Raw genomic sequence first — 14,066 nt, 5'->3', positions numbered from 1 at the left:
AGACAAGTACTGTCAGGCGTGCTGTGTTCAGTAGATCTAGCACCACTGCTTGTTGATTGTATGACCAACATAAGAAATGTACCTAAAGAAACATGGAAGATGCACATTGTTCAGAGGTTTGGAATTACTTGTCATGTATATAACTCATAACTTAAATATTATAGACTGAAATACTAGAAGCTAGATTCTAGAATGTGTTGTAAGATGCCTTATTCAGTCTTTTAGGTTTTTGGGAACATCAAATTATAAATAATATATTGTAGATATCTAATTATTGAAATTTATTGATGCATTATCTGCCCCATGATTTGAGATACTTGATCACTTGTTAAATATGAAGCATTCTGGATGTTTTAATTTTAATATAATTTCATTCTCAATGTTGTACAGCTTTCTTAGTCATTATGGAATTATCTATAGCTCTGTTTATAATTCTGAACACATCTAAAATTACTGCCTTGTAGAAGCTGTAAAGAAATAGCATTTTTATAGAAGTATTTTATACACGTATCTGCAATAAACTGCTTTATAATATTAAATAACAGTGATTCCAAACTTTTGAATGCTAGTGCACGTATCAACAACCTAACCTTCAGAGTGTTGGGTTACCAGTGGATCAAAAGACACCAATAATATCTGTCTGCAGAGCCGCAGAGCCACAGTTTCACGCCAGCAGTTTCACTCCAGCAGGTTCAGGCCAGTGGCATTCAGCGCATGCGCTGACACTTGTTTTCGCAAGTGTTAGGCTAATCAACATTTCAGTTGTTTTACGTGGGTTTTCAATAAATTTGTGATAATTTTGCATTGGGCTAATGTTATACTTCAAGCTTTAGGCTAAAACAAGCTTTGGTTTGAACACATATTGAGATTCACAGGGTAAATATTACACAAACTACAGCTTATGTGGCCTTAAGCAGGCTTAACCTGATATAATAAATATAATATAAAGCTTTAAGCTAAAACAAACTTTAGTTTTTGGACGTACCCCTGCTGAAAACCCCATAGAAACCATTAAATGTCTCTTTTGGTTTCTGATGGTTTTGTAATGTGTTTTGGCTTATGGTTTATCCGGTTACCAATGGTTGATTTGTATATTGGCAATGGTATCCATTCCTGGATGGTAATATGCATGGCGACACATACAACCAGCACAGACAGCCGCTGTTTACATCAGAGACGTTATAAATTAGGAGACCAGCCACTGGTAGAAATATGAATGGGAACACTCGTAACTCTCAACTTTCCTATAAAGACTTTGCGCTGTCCTACTGCGCATGCGTTCTACTGGCCTGAAACTGCTGGAGTGAAACTGCGTGTGAAGTCTGCGGCTCTGCAGTCAGACCCTTCTCAAAGACACTGCAAGTAGCTCTTTAAAGATGTCCATGACCTGTTACCCACTGGACATTTTTTTCTTTGCAGCATTTAATGAATGTAATGAGAGTAAAGAAATGGATGAACAGGTCAATTAACTAATCCAATAACTAAGGTATGAATCAACATCTATATCATATCTACTGTATCACAATGGCACAAACATTTAATTATTTACACGACATATCCTATCTTCACCTACTTACATGTAAAGGATTCCACTTTCCTGCCTGAGGCAGCGGAGGATTAGAAGAGAGAAGAGAGACACGGTACTTAAGAGATGTGACGAGGCAACAGCAGATGCACCGAGCAGAAAATGCATGTTCTTTTGACTACGTTATTCACTTAGAATAACAGAACTAAATCAGACAAACATAGACCTCAATTTGATGAACGAGCAAGAGGTCAGATATTAGAGGTAGTGTTAGCAGGTACTGTTTGGGCATGCAGAGCGCAAAGAGAAGTGGGAGTGGGTCCTGCCCTGCTCATCTCACCTTGCCTCTGGAGATGGCTCTGCAGGCGATCTTCACTATCAGATAGGACCAGAAAGTGTGCAGTGCCTGCAGCAGCACCAGCAGCGCGTTAAACACCCACCAGGACGGGTAGGGCCCCACAATTTCCCAGCTTTCAAACAGAGTGCTGTTCAAAATCCTGTGTTAATATTGGAAACACAAAGACCACTGGTTAACTTTCTTTATCATTGTTCTGTGAATTAACAATTACATATGTACATTTAAATAAGTGCTCGAGACAGTCAGTGGCTAAAACGTCTAAGTATAAATATTATTATCTGATTGCAAAGTGGCAATCGCTTTAAACTATCTCAGATACCAAGATGGCTGCAGCACAGCAATGCTTTTGGGAAAGTGGGGCTAGACCATTGTTTTAAATAATGCAGGCCAGATACACTGTAATCCAAACTGAAGGGAACACAGCCAGTATACTGGAAGTCTGAATTGAACATTACTGCTGATACTAGAATGAGCAATTTATTGCTGTATATATAATGTATAATAATGTAATTTTGTTTTGTGGTCAGTTAGCGTATTAACATAATGAACACCATGTAAATGTAGTGTATAATGATTTAATTTCAACAACCCACCAAACCTACCATATACATAATATAGCCTAGCATACCAAGAACATTTCAACACCTACCGTAAAGACATTAAGAAAGACTTGCAAGCTTGAATGCTTTATGATATAAAGTGCCTCAAGAGCTCAGGCCTGAGTAGCACTGAAGGCTAAAATAGAATAAAGTAATATGAATAATGGATCTGCATGAACTACAGTAGTGTAGCTCAATCTCCAGGCACTGGGCAAGGAAGTCCTATTCCATGCGCTGAATGAGCATATAAGGGGGGAAACCTATTTGTTGGCATTCAGGTGGATGGTGGTGCAAAGACCACGAGGTGAATCCATCTACTATACATGAGCCTTCCAGATACATGACCTGCAGTTTGCAGTATTCTAACCTACTTCTTCCCAATCAGCAGCATCCAACCTGCTCTAGCACTTGAAACTTGGGTTCATTAAAAAACAAAACTGCCATTTCTTGAGCTTGAGACACTTCCAGGATGAGCACATCTCATGTAACGGTCACCGAAATGGCTACGTTCACTGTCTGAATGGGTTTAACGAGCTTTTAGTGTCAGCAGCACTGATGTAACATTAACTAAAATGACTATGTTTAATGTCTGAATGAGTCAGCACTGGGAGAGAAGAAGGAGAAGTCAGAGTCATTTTCCCAGCGCTCGCCAGCCAAGAGAGAAATCAAATTATTTTATAATAATATAAATTATATAAATATTCACCCCTCATAGAATCTGACTTTAGACACTTCAGTATTTTGCTCTGTATGAGAGCATTTCATAAATATATATACGCTTAAAAAGATGGTTCTTCAAGAGTGCTTTAGTAAAAGCAATGGTTCTATTTAGAACCATGAGAACCACTAAATAGAACCATTTCATGCTCAAATCGTTCAAATCGATTGGTGGAGAATGTGTTGTATATGGCTCTATACAGAACCTTTTTGAAAGTGGTTCTCTACTGCACCAAAAAGGGTCTTTCTATTGTTAAAAGCTTGACATTGTAACATTAGCAGAACCCTTTTTTGGTGGTGCTATACAGAACCATATTTAAAAAAGTTCAATTTAGGACCATGTACAACACATTCTACATCAATCTGGAGAACGATTTCACCATGCAAAGAACCATTTAAGCATGAAATGGTTATATATATAAAACTCATGGTTCCAAATAGAACCTTTGCCTTTACTGAAGAACCCTTGAAGAACCATCTTTTTAAATTGTGTAGGTCATAGGGGAGAACAGTTTTGAATGATAACATATTCAGTCTCCCACACAATGCAAACAAGTACAAAACATCCAATGACATTTAAGTTATGAATGGACACAATACGAAAATATGAAATGATTTCAGGTTCAATATTACTCAATTGCATTTTTGCAATTTTATGGAAATAGACGTGATTTACACTGTAAATAAAGACTATTTATTATGTGCACTCCTCTCAGACACCCATGTTTGATTGCATAAAGAAGTCATGTTTCTTTAATGTGGCTTTTAAATAAAGCCTCTGCTTGCAAAAACCATAATAAAATGTCACTATTGCATCATCCACATGATTAAAATACAAAGAAACATAGCAGGAGCTATAATCCTAATCATGTTCCTCTCTCTCTCTCTCTCTCTCTCTCTCTTGCTCTCCTTCTCTCTCCCGCTCGCTCTTGTCCTCAATTGATTAAAATCTTTATGCTGTTGTGGTAGCCATAGTAACTATTACTTGGCAACAACCCGAGATGCATCAAAAGTGGAAAAAGAGTGGAAAGGAATGTATCATGAATACAGTCTTGTCGGCTACAAAGCATGCTGCCAACAGATGGCGCTTACCAACCTGAAAACATCTCTTCCTCTAAAGGCAGCCACGACCTCAACGTTTCTAAATAATGATTAAACCAACTACAGTAACTGGCTAAGAGAAGAAGCCACTGAGAAATGTAACCTGCCACATGCAAGAGAGCACAGTCATGACAGATATCTGACCGATCTGTAGTCAATCTGTAACAAGGAATAGGAGCCAGGTTACAAGATATTCACCCATGTAGACTCTCCTAATTAGGCAAAGTGAAAGATGTGAAGGCAAAGCCATTAGCCTTGATCTGGAACATTAGCTGTAAACCTGCTATGATACATGACAACCTGAAATTATACAATCTCGCTCTTATGTTTGAGAGGTTTCAGATAGTGCCATGTACATTATTAACACTGTCTCCTACTGTCAGAACACATCATCTGCTACTGACAGACACTCATTCAGAAATCCTCTCCACACACACACACACACACAAGAGAGAGAGAGAGAACGAGAGAGATCGAGAGCACATTCTTACCAAACAGGATATATGCCCAGCCTGGAGCTGATGAACACCAAGCCGAACATGATGAACAGGACATTGCAAAGCCTCTGGCACTTGGCATAGTTGGCCATTTTTGCAGCCTGAAAATAGAAACTCATTTAATCATGAGGCTTGTACAAAAAAAGGTAATTAACATTATGATGTTGCGGCTAACATACTGTAAGCATTAGTGGTTTCGTGGTTGACACTTTATGATCTTGTACAATGCGGGTTATAATGTGTTACAGCTGCAGCTCCTCAGGCTTATAATGCTAAATTCAGAAATGCATCTGAGGTCAAATCTTAACAGCAACTATCCGTAATTTAGCTTACATTATACAGTACACAGACAGCATTAAAATGCCTTTCAAAGAACATGGATCAGACTTAACAAAGGACACAGCAGTTTCCTATAGAGCTGAAGCACAAGGCAAGGTAGCATTAAAACTGACCACAGATCAGCATCGAGAAACAGAATTTTATTGTATTTCTTTACCTCCAGCAGCACGTCTGCAGCATCGTGGAGGCACATGACAAGCGTGCCCACTCGAGCCATGTTGTTCACATAGGAGAAGGTGATCAGGGAGATGGTGGCAACATGGTGCATGAACATGAGCAGGAAGTCCTGCAGAAAAACTTTGCGTCAAGTAGGATAAACCAACATGCAAAATTTATCAATACAAACCTGTGACACATAAATTCTCCTGCAGAACTAATACATACATACTCAATCTGAAAAACAAGTGGTGCTGGGCGATGTGGCCAAAAATATTGTTTGACAGAGATAATTATTTATAATTATTATGTGTATTATGTAATGCTCAATTTTAAGCCTTAATTGTACACTGGTAGTCAAAAAAAATTGATTTTTTTGTAATGATTAATTATACACATAAAAAAACTATGTAAACTTTATTAGTATTTTACCAAGCATTACGTTATGCATAACATATGTATGATGAGCATATATTGTTATCAGTACTTCCTTACATTGTTTATTAGTGAGCAAACTGTTCATTCATGTCATTTAGGGCCATTTTGCAAGAGCCAGATTAAGCCTAAACCTAGACTAAAAGGAGTCTCCAGTAGTGATCTGGCATTACCTCTTCAATTAAGTCTAAAACTAGGCCTTGTTGCTGAAACTGGCCCCTAGTGTTGGCTTGCCCAGCTAACCTAAAATGATTTTTTAAACCAGCCTGTTTTTTTCACACACCTCATTTCTTTATTCAACTGTCCACCAGAAATGCCTTCATTGAGAAAATGTCTCACGAAGCACAGCTACTGATAAATAAATCTATTTTGTCATACTTTCATTAAGATTCTTTACATAATGTAAAGAAACTGCTTCCCACTCATTTTCACTGCTGTTCACAGACCACCCAGACCATCTGTCGTGGGTGGATTTTTCCCAACATGGTCTCACAGCTTTTTAAACAGGATTTAAATCTAGTCCTCCTTGCCAGGTCATCACTTGAATTTCCTCCACCTCAAACCACTTAAATCATCTGAAGAGCAGTGTGGCATTTGGCACTGTTTTAGAATCTCCAGTCATTTTCTGTGGTTGTCTCATTTTAAGTGAACAGAGAGGATAAATCCTTTCAAATACATTAAAAACAGGCATGTAATCATGAAATAAGTGCATGTGAGCAATTCTTTTTGACTGCCAGTATATTTTAAACCCCAAAAGAAAGGTGTAATCTGCTGTAAAATTATTTAGCAAATTAGAAAAAAGTACATATTGACACTGACTTTCAACATTAAGCATGCTAAATTGTAATACTGGTCAACAAAAATAGCAATTCTAGGATAAAAATAAGAAAGAGCAGATTATAAATTAGAAAAAAAAGATAAAAGTGTATCAACGTTTAATACTAGTCTTACTGTTATCAAGTAAAAACCTTATCACAAAAAGAATCAAGATTATTTAAATCGCCCAGCAATAAGAGAAAGCACACTAAGTCCTAATAGGGTAGAGGGCCAGAGTCCAGCACTGTTTGGTCACTTCCCTGCTCTAGCACACCAACCAAACCTAGTAATTAGCTTATGAGTTGACTCCGGTGTGCCTGAGTAAGAAAATCGCCAAACTGTGCAGGAATCTGGCCCTCCAGTATTGGAGTTCTCCATCCCTGCAGCAGAGTGTAAAGCTGCTCGCCTATACATTCGCTCAATGTAAATAAAATGGCCAGTTAACAGTTCCACTGACTGTTATTTATAACTTAGCACTTCATGAATATTTAATGCTAAGAATAATGTTTAAACATTATCCCTACATTTAGAAATGTCTACTCCCACATTTATTACTTTTACTGCACAAAAAAACTACCTCTACCACTACAGTGGGCCTCTAGGTAAAATCCTTGGCCTGAATTCAGCAGGAAGACCCTGCTTATCAAAGCCGCTGAGACATGATGCGTCGCATGCTCTCCTGGTGAATCATAGGACTAGAGAGTCTCAGCAGGGCCGCAGCCAGCTGAACAGGAGTCTGATGAAGGTGATGAGGAAGAGCAGTGGTGAAAAACAGAATGGAAGCATGGCATACAGACAGCAGGGAACATACTGGAGCAGGCAGGGGGCACAGGACCTCCTCAGTGCGTGGTGAGATTTGTGCAAGGAAAAAACTGAAAGGAGAAAGAAAAACAAAAATATAGACAACATGCCAACAGTCAACAGAGAGATGTGAGAGGGTATGTATCAGTATGGCGTTGGAGGGCAAAGAGAGAGAGATACAGAGAGGCAGACAGAGGCAGAGAAGGGGTTTAAACATGATCATGGCTAAATACAGTGCAGTCTATAGGTAGCCAGACAGTGACGATGAAATGGAACAATGACTTAGGTTAAAGTGCAGAAAATCTGTCAGCGTAATGGAGATTGATATTTTAATCAATATAATGAGCTATAATATTGCTCTTCATAACTCTTATAATTTTACCTAGGACACTGTTGGCTCTCTCTGTATGTGAAAAGCTAGTGAACAATGCAGGGTGAAAAAGGAGGGGTGAGAACTCTCTGTGAAAACAATTTACATCTCTTCACAAAGATGGTGGTACCGAGATAAAATGGACAACTTTCTTCATATTAAAAGTTTATGCCACAATAAAAAAACAGCATTTAAACACATTTTTCATGTACATAAATGTTGACTAGCTTACTCACTTACAAGAACAAAAATTTCCATCAAAATATATTCTACAAATGTCATGGCAGAGTTCAACTGAGGGACATCTGTGAAAAGGGGTAAATCTGCAGGGTATTTTAGGGTATTTGCGCCTGTGTTGTTTGGACTACATAAGAATCACAGCCTCCCTATTACCATACTTGCTTACAAATCATCGCTGTCAGAACAAAACTTCACATCTCCAATACAGCAAACTTAAAGGAGGAAAAAACATTATTCACTTGTAATGGAAGTTCACATAATAACATTTTTCACAAGTCATTTTGGACCATTTTAAATGGTCTATTCTTTGTGAAACTTTAACACAATGCAAATCGCAACTGGAGTTTTTAAATTACATAAAAACATTTGAAAAATCAACAAAGATTTATATAAAAAGGTTTTTGTGCAACATTGACAAAATCCTTAGCAATCACTGACTGCTTGAGTTCTAAACCTAAACCCCCGAGACTATATGTCTAATAGCTACTTATAAGGTGCCAGTGCTGACACAGGCATTCAATTCAAAAGCACTGTCATGCTTTAGAACAGCTGCACATGAGCCTAAGGTCACCATGTTCAATGCCAAGTGTTGACTAGAGGGGTATAAAGTGAAGCAGTGGAACTGTGTTCTTTGGAGTGATGGAGCTCCATCAGCTTTGGAATGAGTTAGAGTGGTATTTGTGATCTAGAACTAACCATTCAACATCAGTACCTGACCTCACTAATGCTCTTGTGGCTGTATACAATCAAATCCTCTGAACAATGTTCCGACATCTAGTGTAAAGCCTTCCCAGAAGACTAGAGACTGCAGCGAAGGGTGGACAAGCTCACTGTTTATACACTTGATTTCAGAAGAAACGTTGGAGCAGGTGTCTACAAACTTTCGGACATACAGGCTTGCTTTTCCCAGACAGGGATTTTCCTTTTCCTTTAAATAGAGCATCTCACTTCAGAATGCCTCATAGTCCAGGACTGTTAGTGAAATCAACCCATAGTGTACCAGATTCTGTTCCTGCTTGTTTCAGGATCTTTTGCCTCCAGTCCTGTTTTCAATAAGTGAAATTATTGGCTTCAGGTCAAGTGATTGACTTGGCCAGCAAAGAACATTATACGTTTAGGCCTTCAAAAAAATTCAGTAACTGTTTTAGCAGTATGCTTCAGGGTATTGTTCTCCTGTAAGGTCGTCCAGTGAGTTGAGAAATGTGGTTGCATCTGAATCTTACAGTTAAAATGCTTCCTTTCACTTGAGAATTCGTCCAGCTTCTGCAGTCAACAGTCACATCATGAATAAAGATAAGTGAGCCAGTTCTACATGTTCATGCCACCATTTTTTATAGATGAGGTGGTATCAGATCATGAGAAGTTTTTCTTTTACCTCCACATTTTCCTCATTCTCAAGCTCATCTGTCCATACAGCTTTGTACCAGAACTCTTCAGGCTTTTTATGTACTTTTTAGGAAGTCATAATTTGGCCTTTCCTTGAGGTTTACTAGTGGTTTGCATCTTGTGGTGAATCCTCTGAGGTCATGCTGCTGTATTTTTCTCTTTATAGCAGTCTTTGAAACGCCTATGCTTAAATTCTAAACAGACAGCTTGTTCTGTCTAAATGGGGTTTTCTTCGGTCATACACTACTGTAGCTCACCAAGTCATTTGCTGCCGCTCACTACTGTGTTCTCACTTCTTAACAAAAGTTTATTCAGCCACACCTCATATTCAGCCTACACCTCACACTGATTTATTATCTCATGAAGGCCTGCTGTACTGCCATTGGCGGGTTTGTTTGTCATGTTTGGGACGACAGTAACAGACAGGCAAAAATCTTCATCTAGTTTTTATATTGCGAGTTATATTGAGTTGTATTGTGCATGAATGAATAATGCAATAGCACAGAGCTTGCCAAGAAACAACTTGCCAATTACTTCTTGTTCACCTGATGTGGACATTCAAAGCTGACATTTTGCACTTTAAATTCAGTCACTGTTTTATCTCAAATCTGTTGTGCTTGAGCCTCTCATCGAGACAACAAAACCTGTGTCACTGTACAGTTACTTGCGGAGTGCACTGATCGAGAGCAGCATGCAGGCTAAGTGCTATTATACCAGTCTTAGCTGTTCAGTAGCAGGCACGGTTTAGAAAAAAGCTGTGCTTTAAAGCTAGAGTGAGTCAATTCCCCTTAAGGAGTTGTTGTTACTCTAGCTGAAAAAAAGTGTAGAATGTGCACCCTCAGAGTCTCAGAGTCAATAGCCATTATGAAGCGGATTTTGGCAGAGAAGTAAGAACTCCATAGCGTTCTGGCTTAAGAGGTTGTTACAACTTTCTGCGAGCCTAGTTAAAGCAGCAAACAAAAAAGGAACATTTCTCACCCCTGACAGCTTCCAACAGAGAACATTATCTTAATAGGGAACTCATCAGAATTACTTAGAAAGAATAACTGCTTACAGAGAAACTTGCTCAGAAGAATATTTTGGGATTAGGTAGAGTGAAAGTGCGACTAAGTGTTTATTTTAAATCCTTTCCTCATGGTATTTGGCATCATCAAAGGCTTTATAAATGCAACGGTAATGGTCTCTTAAAAACATGGCACTACTATTTGTTCATAAAAGTCTTCTAAATCAGATAAAGTGTTTTTGATAACGATACAGATAAGGTCCAAACATTCACACAGCACACTGCGAATGACCTGACATTTCAGGACAGAAAAACAACTTCAAAACGGTCTAATGCCAGATGTTATAGAAATAAAGCCTGGATTTAAGATGTAGCTTTAGTCAGTCAAAGGCCTGGTAATCCAACTCAGACATGATCAGACAAGCTTGATGTGGCAGCAGCTACTATGATTGGTGCAGCCCCTAAATAGCAATAGTGTGCATATCCACAGCTTATATCACACATGCATTTGCATCGCTCTGGTATGTGTTCGGAGTACGATCGCTCCTACTTTAACCTGGTAGTTGCTACGCCTTTGTTTTCTTGCAGGACATGTGTGGGTATGTGGATTACTTGGATTATTATTTGATGGTAGTTTGTAGGATTAGGCCTCTGGAAGACCAGCTGTAGGCCTGATTTGCAGTTAGCCTACTTATAAAACCAGTCAGCACGTGAGCGAGCACATAAGAGTGAGTATTAGAAGAGAGAGGAGAGAGAGAGAGAGAGAAGAGGGAGAGGACAGGTAGGACTGCACTGCATCAACAAGACCATTATACAAAAGTGGATCTAGGTTGTTGCTTTTAACAGACATTAACTTCTTTAACTTCAACAGATTCAACTGCTCTTCTCTCTGTGTGTATTCGGGAAGAAATATGGCTATGCTATCAACAATAAAGGATTCAAAAACAACACCTTTCCGATGATCTAAAAAAAACTATAAGACTGAACCTGTACTCATTAATCTATTTTTTAGAGGCCTTAATATGACAGCATGAGTCATTGGCACAGAGGAACTGAACCAAAGACCAAGCAACCGTTCAACCATTCAACACTAGCAAAGGAGAGGAAGCGAGACACTGACCTGTCATTTCAGATTGCCCCAAGGAGAGAGCGTTCAAGCGCAACCACTGAGACCCACATGGCTAGGCCAAGCAAGACTGTCACTCGCATACATTATTTTATTTATTTACACAGAGTCTCTTTAAAACAGCGGTATGTGAAACTGGAATGTTGTTCATGCTGTCCATGTTTATTAAATGTGCCGTAACGCATCAGGAAGTTTTCAAAGGAGAGGATCCAACTTCATACCTTCCTCCTGATGTCTGTAAACTGGGAGAAGAGCAGCGACAGGTAGAAGGATAGTTCCAGGATGTAGTAGTAATGCAGGTCCACCGTTAGAGCCTATCCAGATACAAAGTGAAGTTAATGCAGTGACCAAAAAACGAAATATCTTACACTGTGTTGTGTTTCTGTAGCAAGTGAAAGTAAAAATAATGCTGAATTAAAGCTTTCAAAAATATTTTTAAAATTCAGTAAATCAAAACCAAACTGACTCTTATTCACAGCGTAAAAATATGTAAGATGTGTATGAAAATCAAGTCAGGAAAGAAAAATACCTGATAGGGGTAGTTGTACCAGCATTCTCTAGTGTTCCACAGCCACGGGGTCTAGAAAAAAAAGATAAAAAAAAATAATTGTGAGAAATTATTTAAAAAGTATAAGTTTTGCATTCTAATCAGAAAGATAGTGAGCATCTTTTAATGTATGACAATGGCTAATGTTGTATCGACCCTTATTGTATCTCAGCGTAAATAACTGAATTGTCAGGAAACATTCTGCCGATAATTAAATGCTTGACAAATAATGTGATTTCAGTGTTAGCCAATTTTTCCATTCAAACGTTTGTGTCAGCATGTTTACATGCCACAGATCTTCACAGAGACAAAGACTAATTCAATTACATGAAACTCCATTAGCCAGAGCCATCACAAACACTTGTGAAAAACATGATTAGTGTGTCATACAGCAGATCACTCTTGAAATGTCTCCCAATAGACATTAATTCTACTTCCTGGTACCTCATTTTAAATCAGCACATCAAATGAAAATGGCTGGGCCAAAATGCATTTCACAGGCTTTGAATATTAATTGTAATTCTCAAACGAGTACTCGAGTGCTCAAATCACAATACTGTCATATATAATAACAATATATATAATAATTTTAAGTATGTTTGTTACTGCAGATCAAAATATATCCAGTAGTAGGCAACAGTGTATTAACAGTCAAGCTGTAGCCCAGCTGCTCGCAAACTGTATGTTGATATGATAGAACTCACGCTTGTAGCCCTCTCATTCAAAAACAGCCTTTATGAGTCACTTCTATAGCATTTATGAGTCATGTATCGGAGAGTGTAATGCATTAGAAAGATCATTTTATTTATTGCCATTTTTGTTTATTATTTTTGTTTATTATTATTATTTTAATTTTTTTTATTGTTATTTTATTTGGCTAAACTGCTCTTTTTCATAGTGGAAAGCAGCAGTGAGTTGAGCTCAGTCACAGCTGAGTGCAGCAGAGGATTGAGGAGCTTTTGGAGCTACAAGCTTATCTGAACATAGAGGACCTCTCTGGAAGCAGCTCAGCAGTTACCTCACTCGTCTGGCGCAAACTGTCCTAAATGACTGAGCTCAGAGGACACAAGAGCCACCAAACACCCTCACAGCCATTGAAGATGACTTACTTTTCCATATATTAACAAAAACTGTCAGTCAACTGTACACAACACCTATATAATCTCCATAGAAAAGTATTGCCAATACAGTGGGACTCTCTGGAGCAGCTGCATGTGAGCCTAAGGTCACCCTGCCCAATGCTAAGCATCTGCTAGAGGGGTATAAAAAGGCCCCAACATTGGGTTGTGGTATAGTGGAATGCGTTCTCTGGAGAGATAGGGCTCTATCGAATACCTTTGGGATGAGCTGGAGTAGTTTTTGTGAACCAGAACTAATCATCCAACATCAGTAGCTGACCTCACTAGCACGCTTGTGGGTGAATGCAATCAAATCCTCATACCAAAATGTTCCATCACCTAGTGTAAAGCCTTCCCAGAAGAGCAGTTTCAGAAGAAACACTGGATAAGCAGGTATCTACAAACTTTTGGACATGCAGTATACTTCCAGATGGTGAAAGTAAAATATGAGCAGGGAAAGTAGTGCTTAGCTGAAGTATCTCTTTGTTATGAAAGGCAGCAGTAATTATTTTTCCGCAGTGCTCTCCAGAACAGCCTTCTACACCACGGTTCTGATTGAATTGGGGTGCTATGGGCTGAGGGATGGCTCCATCTGACACAGAGAAACACAGGCTCCAGGAGAGCTCTACTGGGTTTATGTCTGTTCTCTTTCAGTTCTGCTACTATTAATAACACTACTTGGACAGCCCTGGCCCGGCCGCGGCGAATGATGAACTCATTCTACAAAGTGCTTCGTCATGCAAGTTGATAAAACTAAAGTGTTTCTCCCTCAGGTCATCTCTCCTGATTACTGCTCCTGATCAGTAAGAGACAGGACAGAGCCATGCAGCATCCAGACTCTGCCAGGATATTCAATTATGCAAAAAACACTCTTAACACATGGTGCCCCATATTCATAATATTCATGACCTAATTAAAAGGCATGATCCCAG

The 14,066-nt window shown here is 38.8% G+C and overlaps 1 protein-coding gene across 2 annotated transcripts in view; it reads right to left on the bottom strand.

The window, feature by feature from the left end:
* Positions 1 to 14,066, bottom strand: part of cers6 (ceramide synthase 6) — a 36,421-nt gene that overhangs the window by 1,865 nt on the left and 20,490 nt on the right. The window contains exons 5-10 of one of the 2 annotated variants that reach the window (XM_036567530.1): positions 11,999 to 12,049; positions 11,691 to 11,783; positions 5,294 to 5,422; positions 4,792 to 4,898; positions 1,866 to 2,022; positions 1,578 to 1,601 (exon numbers count right to left, since the gene is read on the bottom strand). In XM_036567530.1, coding sequence (XP_036423423.1) covers positions 1,578 to 1,601; positions 1,866 to 2,022; positions 4,792 to 4,898; positions 5,294 to 5,422; positions 11,691 to 11,783; positions 11,999 to 12,049 — 561 coding nt within the window. The remainder of the gene's footprint in view (positions 1 to 1,577; positions 1,602 to 1,865; positions 2,023 to 4,791; positions 4,899 to 5,293; positions 5,423 to 11,690; positions 11,784 to 11,998; positions 12,050 to 14,066) is intronic. The other variant, XM_036567538.1, reaches the window with a different exon arrangement.

The sequence above is a fragment of the Colossoma macropomum genome, unplaced genomic scaffold (assembly GCF_904425465.1).
Source record: "Colossoma macropomum unplaced genomic scaffold, Colossoma_macropomum, whole genome shotgun sequence".
Classification (NCBI taxonomy): domain Eukaryota; kingdom Metazoa; phylum Chordata; class Actinopteri; order Characiformes; family Serrasalmidae; genus Colossoma; species Colossoma macropomum.
This window is presented reverse-complemented; position numbering and strand designations above follow the sequence as displayed.